Source organism: Rutilus rutilus (assembly GCF_951802725.1).
Source record: "Rutilus rutilus genome assembly, chromosome: 21".
In the NCBI taxonomy this organism is placed as follows: domain Eukaryota; kingdom Metazoa; phylum Chordata; class Actinopteri; order Cypriniformes; family Leuciscidae; genus Rutilus; species Rutilus rutilus.
The window spans coordinates 29,141,557-29,157,605 of record NC_140226.1 but is presented as its reverse complement, the minus strand read 5'-3'; the positions used below and the strand labels follow the sequence as shown (position 1 = coordinate 29,157,605).

The 16,049-nt window shown below is 37.7% G+C and overlaps 1 protein-coding gene across 2 annotated transcripts; it reads left to right on the top strand.

The window, feature by feature from the left end:
• Positions 1-778: 778 nt before the first annotated feature.
• LOC311280900 (calpain-1 catalytic subunit-like) lies at positions 779-10,938 on the top strand. 2 transcript variants are annotated; one of them, XM_084393423.1, is made up of 12 exons: positions 779-887; positions 1,178-1,422; positions 2,439-2,511; positions 2,670-2,788; positions 2,878-3,011; positions 3,674-3,848; positions 4,115-4,189; positions 5,003-5,088; positions 9,368-9,442; positions 9,523-9,683; positions 9,936-10,099; positions 10,198-10,308. In XM_084393423.1, the coding sequence occupies exons 2-12, from the start codon at positions 1,186-1,188 to the stop codon at positions 10,285-10,287; spliced, it is 1,389 nt and encodes a 462-aa protein (XP_084249549.1). In that variant the 5' UTR covers positions 779-887; positions 1,178-1,185; the 3' UTR covers positions 10,288-10,308. The 2 variants fall into 2 exon arrangements, with proteins under 2 accessions (XP_084249549.1, XP_084249550.1); XM_084393424.1 differs by lacking the exon at positions 10,198-10,308 and adding an exon at positions 10,334-10,938 and having other exon boundaries at positions 786-887; positions 9,936-10,103.
• The last annotated feature ends 5,111 nt before the right edge of the window (positions 10,939-16,049 follow it).

The following is a 16,049-nucleotide window of genomic DNA, read 5'->3' as shown; positions in this document are numbered from 1 at the left end:
AATACACTTATTGTGATGCAAGATTTTTTTAATTTTTTTTTTACATTAATCTGATATTAATCAGAATTTGACAAATCAAATTTGACAGAATTTGAAAAATATATATCAAAACTAATAAAGGTTTATGTTTTCCTGGACTTTTAGCTCTAACTGAATAAAACTGTTTTAAGTGGTTCCTCTAAAAGTTTAAATATTCTATTGTATTGCTTGTAGAATTATTTTTCTGTTATGTTACATCAAAGTAATTCGGGCAAAGTTTCGGTTATATGACTAACAGTATTGATTCATTGTTCTTTTAGAATGAAATGATCATGTCAGATAAAGCTAAATGAATAAGGGCTTTACTTGGCTTTTACAGCAGGACACAACAATAAGTATTTTATTCTTCTGAATTATAATTGCCCCACCTCAAAAAAAGAAAAAAGGATTGTAATGTTACTGTCTAACATTAGGTGTATTTCTATGAAGTCTAAGTTTTATAGTTTGTTGTTAGACCGATGCCACAATGTTCTTTGTTACTGTTCATAATTATGGGCATTATTGTGTGTCCCTTTGTGGTCTTGTCAACCGATCTAACACACTAACCTTTCCGTCAAAACATTAATTGGCTTAGCAACAATCTTAAAAAGACATTTGAAGTTCTTGAGCGCTTTCCGCGCTCATTTGCATATACATATTTTTTTTTTTTAAGGCTATATATGGTGAAACTGTTACGCAACTGCACAGGTGGGAGGACCTTATGCAATAGTGTCACTGAGCAAAACAAAGCCTACACACTGCTCTACACCCTTCCTGAAAACATCATTCGGTCTGAGCGCGGGATTCCTGAGCCTAGGGCAGAACAAAGAGAATCGGTCAAACCTAGTAAGAGAAAACTGCTCAATTAGGTGAGTTGTTATCCTTGAAGGTGAAGTATATCATTTATATCTTAAAAACTGAGTTTAATATCTAATTATATTGTAAGTCTCTTAAAAGCTATCAAGATGTGTCTTTCAAAGGGACAAGATTTCTCTCCCAAACAGGTCTAACAAGCCTAGAGTATCTTATCTCTTATAGGTCTTTGGAAACAAAACATATTATAGCATAGTCTTGTGTCATCTCACCAGTAAACAATGCCAGATGTGACACTTTTATCTGTTTTTCTTTATATTTTATCCTAAAAATCTGACTTTTACAGCTGTAAAAATGCCACCACCTCGTGTGAACAGAATACCCGGGGATAAACAGCCCACAAGAGACAAAATGGGCACTCTTGACATCCCTTTGAAATTCTTGGATCAGGACTACCAGGAGTTGAAGAAGAGCTGCTTCACCAGTAAAAGGAGATATGTTGATGAGAAGTTCCCTTCAGACAGCAGCTCCATTGACCCAAAGAAGAAACTTGGATTGGATATGAAACAAATCAAATGGTTGAGGCCATCCGTAAGTTACCTGTATTGACTTTCCATCTCCAGACCTTCAGAAACTTTCAAGAAGAGTTTATAGACATTATTGTTTGAACGGATCTAAAATAACTTGTTGAATATTAACATCATCAATTTTTGCTAAATGTCTCTTAGGGCTTGTAAGAACAGGTCAATCTGTAACATTTCCCAACATATTTTTATTTATAATTGTGGCAAGGCATCTTAAAGGCACAATATGTACTATTTTTGGATTAAAATGCCCAAAAACCACTCAAACAATGTTATATATTTTGTTGACGTAAACTTGCAAGATCCCAAATATTTCCCAAAGTTTAAATCCAGAGAAATCAGGTATTTTAACCAGTGTAACGCCCCGTGTCATTATATCGTCTGTCAATGACATATCCATGTTACCGGTAGAAGACGCTTTAATATATTGTTTATAATATGTATATTATGTTATGTGTTTAATTATTATGCTTTAATATATTATGTGTTTTATTTATGGCATAATCAGAAAGAGTTTGTAGTAAAAGTACAGCATTTTCTTCACCATACAAAATATTTTAAAATTAAGTGCATGCCATTTAGCAACACAGGTCACCCAGCTTTTAATAATATGATATTCTAATATCGATCTAAGTTACTGCAATGTGCAACAAGTGTCTCATACCAGCCACCGAGCGAACGCACAGAGTAACGTTAAAATAACTTTCAACACACTCAAATGTATTTTAGTAAGATTGTAATACAGCGCTGTTACCCCACAATTGTAATTTATCAGATAAAGTGACCTGTATGAGAAGCAAATCAGCACTTGTGGCTGTTTTATTAGAATGAAATAAAATGAGGGGAATTTAAGTGATCAGACATAACTGTAACAAAGTTTAAGTTCAGGAAAGGAGGTGAACTTTGAATTTAACTTTAATAAAAACAGCACTGTGCCTTTAAGTGTCTTGAAAGCAGATTCAAAATACAAATGCCCAATATTTCATTGTATAATGTATTAATTTAATTATTCTCTCCCTTTAGAAAATAGTGGCAGACCCTCAACTCATTGTTAAGGGGGTTTCCAGGTTTGACTATTCCCAAGGATCTTATTTAGGTATGTTTATATCTGTGTTTATTACATACTCCAGTAGGTGTTGGTTTTGAATGATACTGTATCTATGCAGTAAATCGCATCACTCTTTATAGACCAGAATGCCTTTTTTTAACTCAATGAAAGATCAATTTTTGCTAATGTTTTTGCTTTTACCTTAGGAAACTGCTGGTTTCTTGCTTCAGTTGGAGCTTTAACCTTTCAGGAGGATGTCATGGACCAGGTCATGCCAGTTGGCCAGTCATTTGGTGAAGATTATGCAGGGATATTTCACTTTAGAGTGAGTTCTTTGGTCTTTTTCAAAATAACTTAAATACATTTTATGAAATCAAATGATCAGTCCTTAACCCTTCTGCTTTATTCATATAGTTCTGGAGGTTTGGGAAATGGATTGACGTTGTCATTGATGACAAACTTCCAACAATCGATGGCAAGCTCATTTTTGTTCATTCAAAAACATCTAATGAGTTTTGGCCTGCCTTGCTGGAGAAAGCTTATGCCAAGTAGGTTTATTCTTAAAATGATTCTTCTTTCATAGTATAAAAGCATGTTTGTTTATTGAACATAAAAATATTAGGTTACACTTGATTTTACAGTATGTGCACTTACAGTGTACTTACCCAAGACATCACTGGTAATATAAGGTAACTACATGGGTAAAGGTTAAGTTTAGGGGCAGGTTCAGGGTAGTACCTAGTTATTACCCTGTTATTGTAATTGCTATAATAAGTACGTATGTACATGGGAAACAAGACTGTAAATAAAGTGCTACCAAATATTATTTAACCATAATTACAAGAGATTTTGGCCCTTTTTATGTTGTGTATGTACCCTGGTTCTGAAGTTGCCTTACAGATAGAAGTAATGGACATTGTCACAATGATAACAGTCCAAACCTGGTCCTGGAGGGCCGCTGTCCTGCAGAGTTTAGCTCCAGCTTGCCTCAACACCCCTGCCTGGAAGTTTCTAGTAAGCCTAGTAAGACCTTGATTAGTTGGTGTGTTTAATTGGGGTTGGAGCTGAACTCTGCAGGACAGTGGCCCTCCAGGAGCAGGATTGGACACCCCTGGTCTATTTTAATCATCAACAATTTGAGTAATCCCACAGAATCAATCATTAAAGGCTTGGTGGTCCACTGTATTGAAATGTAGAATTACTTTTACAGGGTGTGCGGCTCCTATGCTGACATGCACGCTGGTCTTGTATCTGAAGCTCTGTTGGACTTCACTGGTGGCATCCACGTGCACTTTGAAACAGCAAAAACTTCTATTGATTTGTGGAGCCTGATGAACCGTGCAGCAAAAGCAAAGGCTCTGATGGCCTGCGGCACCTTTCTGGGGGTAAGCGGTGACCTAAGGCTTGTCCTTTCATTACCGTGACATATGTTATCACCATATAACATATAATGCAAGTATTTTGCATTAAAGATTTCAATGTTCAATTAAATACAAATTATTACAGTGAACATTTCTAAAATGTAAGATGTAGGGAACAATGTAGAGCATTAGCTGTACAAAAAACAATATTTTCCTATTTCCCGATACTTATTTCACCAAGCAGCATTATTGATTCAATATGTCTTTTTTTTTTTTTTTTTTCATATCAGAAAACATCTGCAAACACAGTATTACCCAATGGCATTGTTCAAGGCCATGCATATACAGTGACGGGGGTTTACAAGGTAAGTCTGCACAGAATCAAATGTCAGATCACATTTCCATCAGATTAGATAGATAGATAGATAGATAGATAGATAGATAGATAGATAGATAGATAGATAGATAGATAGATGGATGGATGGATGGATGGATGGATGGATGGATGGATGGATGGATGGATGGATGGATGGATGGATGGATGGATGGATGGATGGATGGATGGATGGATGGATAGATAGATAGACAGTCTGTCCTATTTCTGATTGGAAAGCAAGAATATTTTTATAGAAAGACAAGTGTTTAACTACAACAGGGGTGCCAAATCCTGTTCCTGGAGATCTATCTTCCTGCAAAGTTCAGCTTCAAACACAACAGAACCAGCTATTGTAGATCTTCAGGAGCGCTTGGTAATTGACGGGTGTGTTAGATCAGGGTTAGATCTGAACTCTGCAGGTTTGATCTATACTATAGGAACAGGACGGGCACCCCTGAACTACAACAATACTTGCTTAGTTCTCATATTAACCATTTTTGTTATTGTGTACACCAGTATTTATTTACTAATTGCATTCAGATGTATTCAGCATGAGCTCCACACTTTGGTATGTCCTTTGTTCAGTTTGCATTTATTCCTGTGTATCTCTTACGTCAAGCCTGTGATTTTGCAAGAGAAGTTTCTTGAAATAATGTTTTGTACTTTATGTAACTCAAAGCATTGTGTTTAGTCACCTTAGTCCTGAGGTAAACAGGTTATTTCACAATATCCCTGGTGAAATGGCAAATGGCATATTCTGTATTCATGCATTAAAAGTGTCATGTCATGTTTTATTCTACAGGTAACATGCCGAGAAAAACCAGTTCAGCTGGTGAGAGTGTTGAACCCTTGGGGAAAAGGCGAGTGGACCGGTGACTGGAATGACAAGTAAGAGTCAAATGAAATTATAGGTTCACTAATCACAACACTGATCAAGCGTCATTCTTTGTTTGTACCACTAAATGATTCATGACTATTATATTAAGTTTAAATAAATAAATAAATAAATAAATAAAAAGTCTTAATGAGGTTTGAGTGTTGTATTAAGTTATTAGTTTGCTAAATAACTTTTTTCGGTTAGCTTGTTAGCCTTCAAACTGTAAATCTTTTAAGGTAATTTGTCCCCATCATATATATTATTATTTTTTCTAGGTTTCTTTGATCAAAACATCAACATTTTAATAATTGATTTTAAATTATACCACCACTTTGGTTTGCATGTATGCTGACATTTTTGAAAGCTGCTATTTTTTTTTTTTCATATATATATATATATATATATATATATATATATATATATATATATATATATATATATATATATATATATATATATATATATATATATATATATACATACATATACATATATATATATATATACATACATATACATATATATATATATATATATACACATACATACATACATACATACATACATACAGTGGGTACGGAAAGTATTCAGACCTCCTTAAATTTTTTCACTCTTGTTATATTGCAGCCATTTGCTAAAATCATTTAAGTTAAATTTTTTTTTCCTCATTATTGTACACACAGCACCCCACATTGACAGAAAAACACAGAATTGTTGACATTTTTGCACATTTATTAAAAAAGAAAAACTGAAATATCACATGGTCCTAAGTATTCAGACCCTTTGCTCAGTATTTAGTAGAAGCACCCTTTTGATCTAATACAGCCATGAGTCTTTTTGGGAAAGATGCAACAAGTTTTTCACACCTGGATTTGGGTATCCTCTGCCATTCCTCCTTGCAGATCCTCTCCAGTTCTGTCAGGTTGGATGGTAAACGTTGGTGGACAGCCATTTTCAGGTCTCTCCAGAGATGCTCAAATGGGGTTTAAGTCAGGGCTCTGGCTGGGCCATTCAAGAACAGTCACGGAGTTGTTGTGAAGCCACTCCTTCATTATTTTAGCTGTGTGCTTAGGGTCATTGTCTTGTTGGAAGGTGAACCTTCGGCCCAGTCTGAGGTCCAGAGCACTCTGGAGAAGGTTTTCGTCCAGGATATCCCTGTACTTGGCCGCATTCATCTTTCCCTCGATTGCAACCAGTCGTCCTGTCCCTGCAGCTGAAAAACACCCCCACAGCATGATGCTGCCACCACCATGCTTCACTGTTGAGACTGTATTGGACAGGTGATTGAGCAGTGCCTGGTTTTCTCCACACATACCGCTTAGAATTAAGGCCAAAAAGTTCTATCTTGGTCTCATCAGACCAGAGAATCTTATTTATCACCATCTTGGAGTCCTTCAGGTGTGCTTTCATGTGTCTTGCACTGAGGAGAGGCTTCCGTCGGGCCACTCTGCCATAAAGCCCCGACTGGTGGATGGCTGCAGTGATGGTTGACTTACTACAACTTTCTCCCATCTCCCGACTGCATCTCTGGAGCTCAGCCACAGTGATCTTTGGGTTCTTCTTTACCTCTCTAACCAAGGCTCTTCTCCCCCGATAGCTCAGTTTGGCCGGATGGCCAGCTCTAGGAAGGGTTCTGGTCGTCCCAAACGTCTTCCATTTAAGGATTATGGAGGCCACTGTGCTCTTAGGAATCTTAAAGGGTTACTTCAGGATTTAGCATTAAGCTTTGTATTAGTAGAAAACCTGTAGTATTTTAGAATTACCATGCTTTCCACCCTCATATCCCCCTGAGACAAGAGATTTATGTATTTTTTGTCTGGAAAAAATCCTCCGATGACGCAAAAATCGTCATTTTGCGTCATCGGAGGATTTTCTGGCCAGAGGCTAAAGACTACAGCCAGTAGATGGCGTTGTTCCGCATGTTTTCAGCCCGCCCATAGAGGGTGGGATCTCACTCACAGAATGTACACAGTGTCAGCCGTCTTTCTTTGGAAGCTAAGCTAGCAGGCTCTTCTGTGGAGAAAGCTGAATAGTAGGAGAAAGCTGAGTAAGTAACCATCCTCCTTTTCCCGGACTTGTCCGGCGGGCGAGATCGTTCAAAATGTACGGGATTCAGCTTTTGCTTTCTGCGGTCGCTATTCCTTGTTTACATGCACACCTTTTGTTTCAATCTAACGTTAACTGAATTCATTCTGATTGGTGAATTTGAATGTAGTGTTTACATGAACGCTAAACAAGTGATCGGTTGATGTGCGTTTTACCATTGCTAAGAAAAATTCCCGCTCCTCCGTGAGAGATGGGAGACCCGGCGCGTCTCAGTAATCATGCCACCGGCCTCGCGCTGTTCTCCCGCGGCCGTCAGCCTCGTCCTGCTCGCCACAGTAAACATGATGAATGGCGACTGTAGAACGCAAAAGCCGAATCCCGGACATTTTGGGCTATCTCTAAATCCCTCGCAAACTCATCACGTAGGCTAGCTTTGTTGTTTTAAACTGCGCACTCTTACCGGTAGGCGTGGCCTCCTAAGACAGCGAAGCAAGTGCATTCTGGGAGTTGTTGTCTTTCATCCACATAAGCTAAAAATAAATTTTCTGGCTTTTCTCAGTCTAGAAAGCTCCAAATTCAAAAATTTCTTCACATTTCTTCTACTTAAATGACCTATTTTAAATACACATTCATCTTCCCAGAGGTGAAGTATCCCTTTAAGTGCAGCAGACATTTTTTTGTAACCTTGGCCAGATCTGTGCCTTGCCACAATTCTGTCTCTGAGCTCTTCAGGCAGTTCCTTTGGCCTCATGATTCTCATTTGCTCTGACATGCACTGTGAGCTGTAAGGTCTTATATAGACAGGTGTGTGGCTTTCCTAATCAAGTCCAATGAGTATAATCAAACACAGCTGGACTCAAATGAAGGTGTAGAACCATCTCAAGGATGATCAGAAGAAATGGACAGCACCTGAGTTAAATATATGAGTGTCACAGCAAAGGGTCTGAATACTTAGGACCATGTGATATTTCAGTTTTTCTTTTTTCAAATGATTTTAGCAAATGGCAATATAACAAAGAGTGAAAAATTTAAGGGGGTCTGAATACTTTCCGTACCCACTGTATATATATATTAGGGGTAATTCCTTGAATATCTGAAGAATAACCAAAACCTTATGTTAAGATGGCTCCTGCACTGAGTATTGTTTATTAGGCAATGGCATTGAGAAACGTTGCATGTGACCAAACCGTTTGCCGTTTTTTCATTGAAGTAGTGGTTTTATCTCACAATTGTCAGTTTTCCTTCATTGTTAGAGTGTGCAGGCCTTTTTGAATCTTAGGGTACGTTTAAACGACGACAATTTCTTAAAAATGTAAACGTTTTTACTTTGTGTACAGACGACAATGTTGTCAAAAGTATTACCATTCACATGGATCCGCAAAAACGATTAAAAGCGCTGTATTATTCATGCCAGGCCAGTGCATTGGCGCTGTCACTTTGTAAAGAAACACTACACACCTATAGACTGAACATAATACGACATGCGCATGATGTCACCGTTTTCACAAATTTGCGTTTTTGTACTTTGCACAGAAATTATAACATTATCGTTTTCAAAAACTTGCACAGGCCCCCAAAACGCTGTAGTCGTGTAAATAAACGGCCAAAACGTTTTCTGTTTTTAGTTTAAAATCTTGTCTAGTCTTGTTAAGGAATGTTCACACTAACATAGATTAAATCGCTGGAGGTTGTCAAGTGCCGTTGATTTTTAATTTGCATGAGTTACTTCAACGGTCACTGCTAACTCCTATTCACTGAAGGATATTTTGAACGAATGAGCTTTTGTCTTTTGTTATAGAATATACCTTTAAAACAAAAGCCAGTTCTTTAGTGACTTCACTTTCTGGGAAATGTCATCATTTGGGTGGGGAACAAAGGACAAACATCAATTACTTTTAAAAAGAGTTAATGAATTCTGATAGTCACTTTAAAACATTTCAGCCTGTTAAAATGAGAGAAATCTGTATGATAATATATAAAAAGATGGTTAAACAATATTAAAATGGACTTTAAATTGACTCTGAGGTACAATTGCTAACTTTATTTCCATCATTTGTGTTATCTTATTTAATTCTGTGCCATTGGAAATTCAACTATACTTTTTAGAGAAATACTAATTACAACAGAACTTGTACTTTCAGTTCAAAAGTATATCTGTTTTTTTCCTCTTTATTTGCTGCTGTTAGTTTCTCAGTTAGCATAACCCCATGTAATATTTTAATATATGCTTTTGCATAACTTTAGGTCATCTTTGTGGGACAAAGTGAGTGAGAAGGAGCAATCCAGGTGTCGTTCTTTGGCCAATGACGGGGAGTTCTGGTGAGCATTAACTGTAGTTTCAGATAAGATCTCTAGCATTATTGAATCAAATGTTTTCAGTAACTCATATTTTACTGCAGGATGTCAATGGAGGACTTCACCAAAAACTTCGAAGACCTTGATATTTGCTGCCTCAGTCCTGATTTTCTGGACAGTTCCTCTGAATGCAAATGGACTTCCACATGTTACAAAGGCAGCTGGGTTGATGGGACTACAGCTGGTGGCTGTCTCAATAATAAAGGTAGCTCATACATATAATGAGAGAGAGTGGCATGTGAGCATTTCATACAATTACATACTAGCATGCATGAATACATATATTAGATACAGCATGCAACATGCTTTTGGGGTGTCTATGCATAATATTGGCCATATGGTGTGTGTGTGTGTGCGTGTGTGTGTGTGTGTGTGTGTGTGTGTGTGTGTGTGTGTGTGTGTTTATGTGTACCTACTGCATGTAACTCAAAGGTTTAATTCAATGGATGTCTTGTAGACTCTTTCTGGACGAACCCTCAGTTTCGGGTGAGGATTGAGGAGCTTGATAAGGAATGTAGGGGTCAGTGCCCTGAAAACATACTGGTGTCCCTCATGCAGAACCATGAGAAGAGAAACAGAAGTGAAGTTTCTAACTTTGCCATCGGCTTCAATGTTTTTGCGGTCAGTATTAACAAATAACTCTATTGGAGTCACAGAAAATACAGTAATTTTGGTTTCCACTTATTAATGGTGTGCTATTCTATTTTCTACTTCAACAGATTCCACCAGAGGCAAGTAAAGAATATAATTCAAGCTCAAAAGTGTACAACTTTGCTTTGAAAATGCATAAATTACATGGTATTGACTAAATAAACTGGTTGCTTGATTACAAGTTTATATTTAATTCTCCTTTAGATGAAAGATGTGAAGCTCCCGGACAAGTTCTTATACCGTAAACGCCCCATTGAAGGTAGTGGGAACTTCATCAGTGCAAGAGATGTGATGAGATTCTTCAAGCTTGAACCAGGAGAGTATCTCATTGTACCGGCCACTTTCAATCCTAAAGAGTCTGCAAAATTCATATTGTCCATCTTATCAAAGAGTGAATCCCATAAGAGAAATATGAAACCTGAGATGACATATGTATGAAATGACCTATCAGTGACTCCAGATAAATGAAAAGACACGACTGCAGTACTGACAGTTTCGTACATCAGTGCTACATTCCCCGGGGATTTTTGTTGTTTACAAGCATTAATGTTTCTCTTAAACTATTGTTATTTAATGTAATATCTGAATTGGTGAACTGTGATTAATGTTATTAGTCACATTTATTGTTTATGTGTAAGGTTTTTGATTTTCTGTCATGTTGTAACGTTGTGTTTGGGTCAGGTCATTCAGTAACATAAAGACACCTTGTTAATGCCATTTCAGTGACTGAGTGCCCATCAGGTCTTCAGAATCGTATAGACTGAAGTGTCACAAAAGATCCAATACTAAAAAAATAAATAATGTTTTTCAAATAATTATTTTCCCATATGTTATTTCAAATGTCTGATTACAATTTTTATATTTGCTATGCAACAAGACTGATTGACCGCTAGTACGGCTGCGTCGAGTTTTTCCAGCTAAACTGCTCCAAATCCATAAAACTATTATTTATTGGACAGTGTTTTGCTCCATTTAGTTTCTGGAGGAATAAGTGAAGTGCCCCTGTAAGTATTGAACTAACACTGCAGTTACGGGTTTCTTACAGTAGAGGGCAGCATTTCACTAAAACAATGGACATCACATTCACAACAAACACAGGTAGAAGTGAGAGCATTTACTGAGATCCGCCTCGGTCAGCCGAGAAGTATCGCTGTGTACACCTGTAACATGAGTCTCAAATGCGTCTCCTTTGACGGTTGACCTGGTATGAGTCGGATTCGGGTGAGCGTCTCTGGTTTTGTAACTAAATCACCGCTAAATCAAAGTGTTGCCGGTGTTGTCAGAGATTGACAGGTTATCGTCTTCTCCGTAGCCCCTGTTGATGCCATAACTAAGACATAATTATAATGGCAGAAAGCTTTTCACGCTATATATTCACTTCAAGTATTTCATTATATTATAGCAGATATGTGAACAGACACTAATAATATAATTATGTTTGGAGAGCGTGAAATTGACATTCGAAAACGTCTTGGGGTTTATTGTATTTAGCCCTCCACTTTTTATCACCTCATATCTTTATAATAGGTGTAAATGAGGTTTTAAGAGAGACAAAATGAACTTTAAGTAACTATTTATAAAAAAAACTATGATTAAATTATTAATATTACACTATTGGCCCTCTAGCGTTTAAAAAACTGAATTGCATGCATTTTGCGTAAGAACATTGTTTTCAGCTCTGTGCAGATGACTATGCTTCTTTCTTATAACTAATAGGAGACAGGGATAGCTGCATGTCGGAGTAATGAGTGAATTGCTACAACAGAAACTAACCCTAAACCCTACCCCAAACACAGACAGACAGCTTCCGTGACCAATAAAGATACAGAGATTTCTCTACACCTCTACCTTTTGGCATGTCCTCCAACCTGCAGATATTCACACTTGGAGAAAAGAGATAGATATTAAATATCTAGATAGTACTATATCCATGAATAGACACAATATTTCCTTGAAAATAAATTCCAGCACAGCACTACAACAACTATAATGAAATGACCCTTCACAATAGATAATGCTTTACTATGAACTCTGTTAGAGAGCTACAGTGAGGAAAATAAGTATTTGAACACCCTGCTATTTTCCAAGTTCTCCCACTTAGAAATCATGGAGGGGTCTGAAATCGTATTCGTAGGTGCATGTCCACTGTGAGAGAAAAAGAAAAAAAAAATCCAGAAATCTCAATGTATGATTTTGTAACTATTTATTTGTATGATACAGCTGCAAATAAGTATTTGAACACCTGAGAAAATCATTGTTAATATTTGGTACAGTAGCCTTTGTTTGCAATTACAGAGGTCAAACATTTCCTGTAGTTTTTCACCAGGTTTGCACACACTGCAGGAGGGATTTTGGCCCACTCCTCCACACAGATCTTCTCTAGATCAGTCAGGTTTCTGGGCTGTCGCTGAGAAACACGGAGTTTGAGCTCCCTCCAAAGATTCTCTATTGGGTTTAGGTCTGGAGACTGGCTAGGCCACGCCAGAACCTTGATATGCTTCTTACAGAGCCACTCCTTGGTTATCCTGGCTGTGTGCTTCGGGTCATTGTCATGTTGGAAGACCCAGCCTCGACCCATCTTCAATGCTCTAACTGAGGGAAGGAGGTTGTTCCCCAAAATCTCGCAATACATGGCCCCGGTCATCCTCTCCTTAATACAGTGCAGTCGCCCTGTCCCATGTGCAGAAAAACACCCCCAAAGCATGATGCTACCACCCCCATGCTTCACAGTAGGGATGGTGTTCTTGGGATGGTACTCATCATTCTTCTTCCTCCAAACATGTTTAGTGGAATTATGACCAAAAAGTTATATTTTGGTCTCATCTGACCACATGACTTTCTCCCATGACTCCTCTGGATCATCCAAATGGTCATTGGCAAACTTAAGACGGGCCTTGACATGTGCTGGTTTAAGCAGGGGAACCTTCCGTGCCATGCATGATTTCAAACCATGACGTCTTAGTGTATTATCAACAGTAACCTTGGAAACGGTGGTCCCAGCTCTTTTCAGGTCATTGACCAGCTCCTCCCGTGTAGTTCTGGGCTGATTTCTCACCTTTCTTAGGATCATTGAGACCCCACGAGGTGAGATCTTGCATGGAGCCCCAGTCCGAGGGAGATTGACAGTCATGTTTAGCTTCTTCCATTTTCTAATGATTGCTCCAACAGTGGACCTTTTTTCACCAAGCTGCTTGGCAATTTCCCCGTAGCCCTTTCCAGCCTTGTGGAGGTGTACAATTTTGTCTCTAGTGTCTTTGGACAGCTCTTTGGTCTTGGCCATGTTAGTAGTTGGATTCTTACTGATTGTATGGGGTGGACAGGTGTCTTTATGCAGCTAACGACCTCAAACAGGTGCATCTAATTTAGGATAATAAATGGAGTGGAGGTGGACATTTTAAAGGCAGACTAACAGGTCTTTGAGGGTCAGAATTCTAGCTGATAGACAGGTGTTCAAATACTTATTTGCAGCTGTATCATACAAATAAATAGTTAAAAAATCATATATTGTGATTTCTGGATTTTTTTTTTAGATTATGTCTCTCACAGTGGACATGTACCTACGATGACAATTTCAGACCCCTCCATGATTTCCAAGTGGGAGAACTTGCAAAATAGCAGGGTGTTCAAATACTTATTTTCCTCACTGTATATATGACAATTTATCTGTTCAATAAAATACCTCACTCACCTGTTGAGCAATAAAAAATGGCATCTCTACATCACTTTTACAACATTTCAAATCGCTATTTCTCGCCATCTCTGAAAAGCCAAAAACAAAGTTGATTCTTGTTTTATTACAAGCTCTGTCACGTTCTCTTTGTGCCAGCAGTTTTTTCCCGGAGATTGGAGATTTAGCTGCTCCATGTCAACATTTCTCACTCGTTGTGACAACTAACCTATTTCATGATACATACGTCAAAGTAGCTGGAGCAACCTTTCTCTATTTACAGATATGACGAGACACGCACGGGCGAGTGACGTATGTACGAAATTCCCTGTGAACCTTCTCGCTAAGTATAATGTAGGCATATATATATATATATATATATATATATATATGTGTGTGTTTGTGTATATAAGTTACATCCTTTAAGATTCTATTAAAATTAAATGGTATAATATGGAGTTATATTTTTTTTTGTCAAAAAGATGGTGTAAACCCATGTTCAGTGGTGGACAGGAGGCCATATGGAGGATATATAAACACTGGGATAATATTGTACAGACCCAAAGCCTCCCGTTTGCATGCATGGGCCTCTTACAACAATCACAATGTGTGTATGTTGACACAACACACAAAGCACACTGAGCCCCTGCACGTGTACAGCATTTACTTGTTTTCTTTGTTTTAATGTTTCTCCTTTGGACATTCTGAGCTAATTTTGTCACATTTAATTTAATTAATGTTTGTGTTTCTTCTAACTTTATTTGTTTCACAATCGTTGACATTTTTTCCAGAAAACTGAATTTGTTTTGATAAGCCTTTTGCTTGATGTCACTTTAGAAAGTCTGACCCTCCGATGACCTCTGACCTCCTCAGCCAACACAGGCACAGGAAACAGAATCTGATAGAGGACTTCCAGACCAACTTCATGTAAAAACGGGTAGGATACATGCAACAGTGGTTCAGCAACCTATTTGTAATGTGACACGCACAATTTCAGTTTGCAATTTCAGAGGCCCGTTTCAAAGAAACAGTTGGAAGCCCCCATATGAGAAAAAAAAGACAGACAAAAGCATTTCATGCAATGCGACTGCAATTACTTTATTATCTCTGTTATATTTAACAATGTTATCTCATATTTCAATATTAATAGTCTAATTATAAATGCATTCAATCTTCCACTATCCACGCATCTCTTAAACCATAATGGAATTATACTTTTAAATATGAAAATAAACTGCCAGTAGGTGGCGGCAAATCATTGAGTCAAATCATGAGTCATTGAATCATTTAATCAAACGATTCGTTCAAAATGGCTGATTAATACAGGGACAAAGCAAGTTGCTGAATTCAGAACCACATACTAATCTTGCTATGTCTGCCGTAGAAAGATTTGGTAAACGTAGTACGAGTAGCATACTATTATGCGGTTCCAAATTCAGAGAGTGACTTGCTGAGTCCCAATTCGCAGACTAGTCATCCTAAATAGTTTTCGAAATTAGAATTAGTGTGTCTCAAATCGAAGTTTGTTTTTCCAGTTAGAATCCGAAGTGCAGATCCGTGCACTCTCTAACGGCTGATATTGCCCACAACCCATTGTGCTTTGGTGATTTAATTAGAACTACAAACACGCATTAAATGTGTTAAGAAACTACAAACATGGCGGATGTGCGAGTCTGACGGTTGAGTAAAGAGATTTAGATCAATGGGTTTGAGTGTTTAATAATCAGTATCTAACCTGGCAAAAAAACATTTATTCAATGTTATCCACATTACTGTATATTTAATCTGCATCAGCATTATGAACCTTTATAAATATACATCTGGTCATTAAAGGGTTAGCTCACCCAAAAATGACGTGAGTTCACGTAGTGTAACAGCTCAGGGCAACGTCAGAACGTAGGCTCACTATTGGCCAGCATCACACGCATCACACACATGACCAGCGTCGGCCAATAGTGAGCCTACGTTCTGACGTTGCGCTGTTATACTACGTGAACTCACATCAGAGGTCCACACAGAAGAAAATGAATAGTTGAATAAAGTCGTTATTTTTGGGGGGTTTTTGCGCACAAAAAGTATTCTTGTCGCTTGATAAACTTATGGTTGAGCCACTGTAGTCACTTGGATTATTTTAAACATTGTCTTTATTAACTTTCTGGGCCGGCAAGTTTTAATAACATGGAAGCCTATGGAGGAGTGAGACAGCTCTCAGATTTAATCAAAAATATCTTAATTTGTGTTCTGAAGATGAAC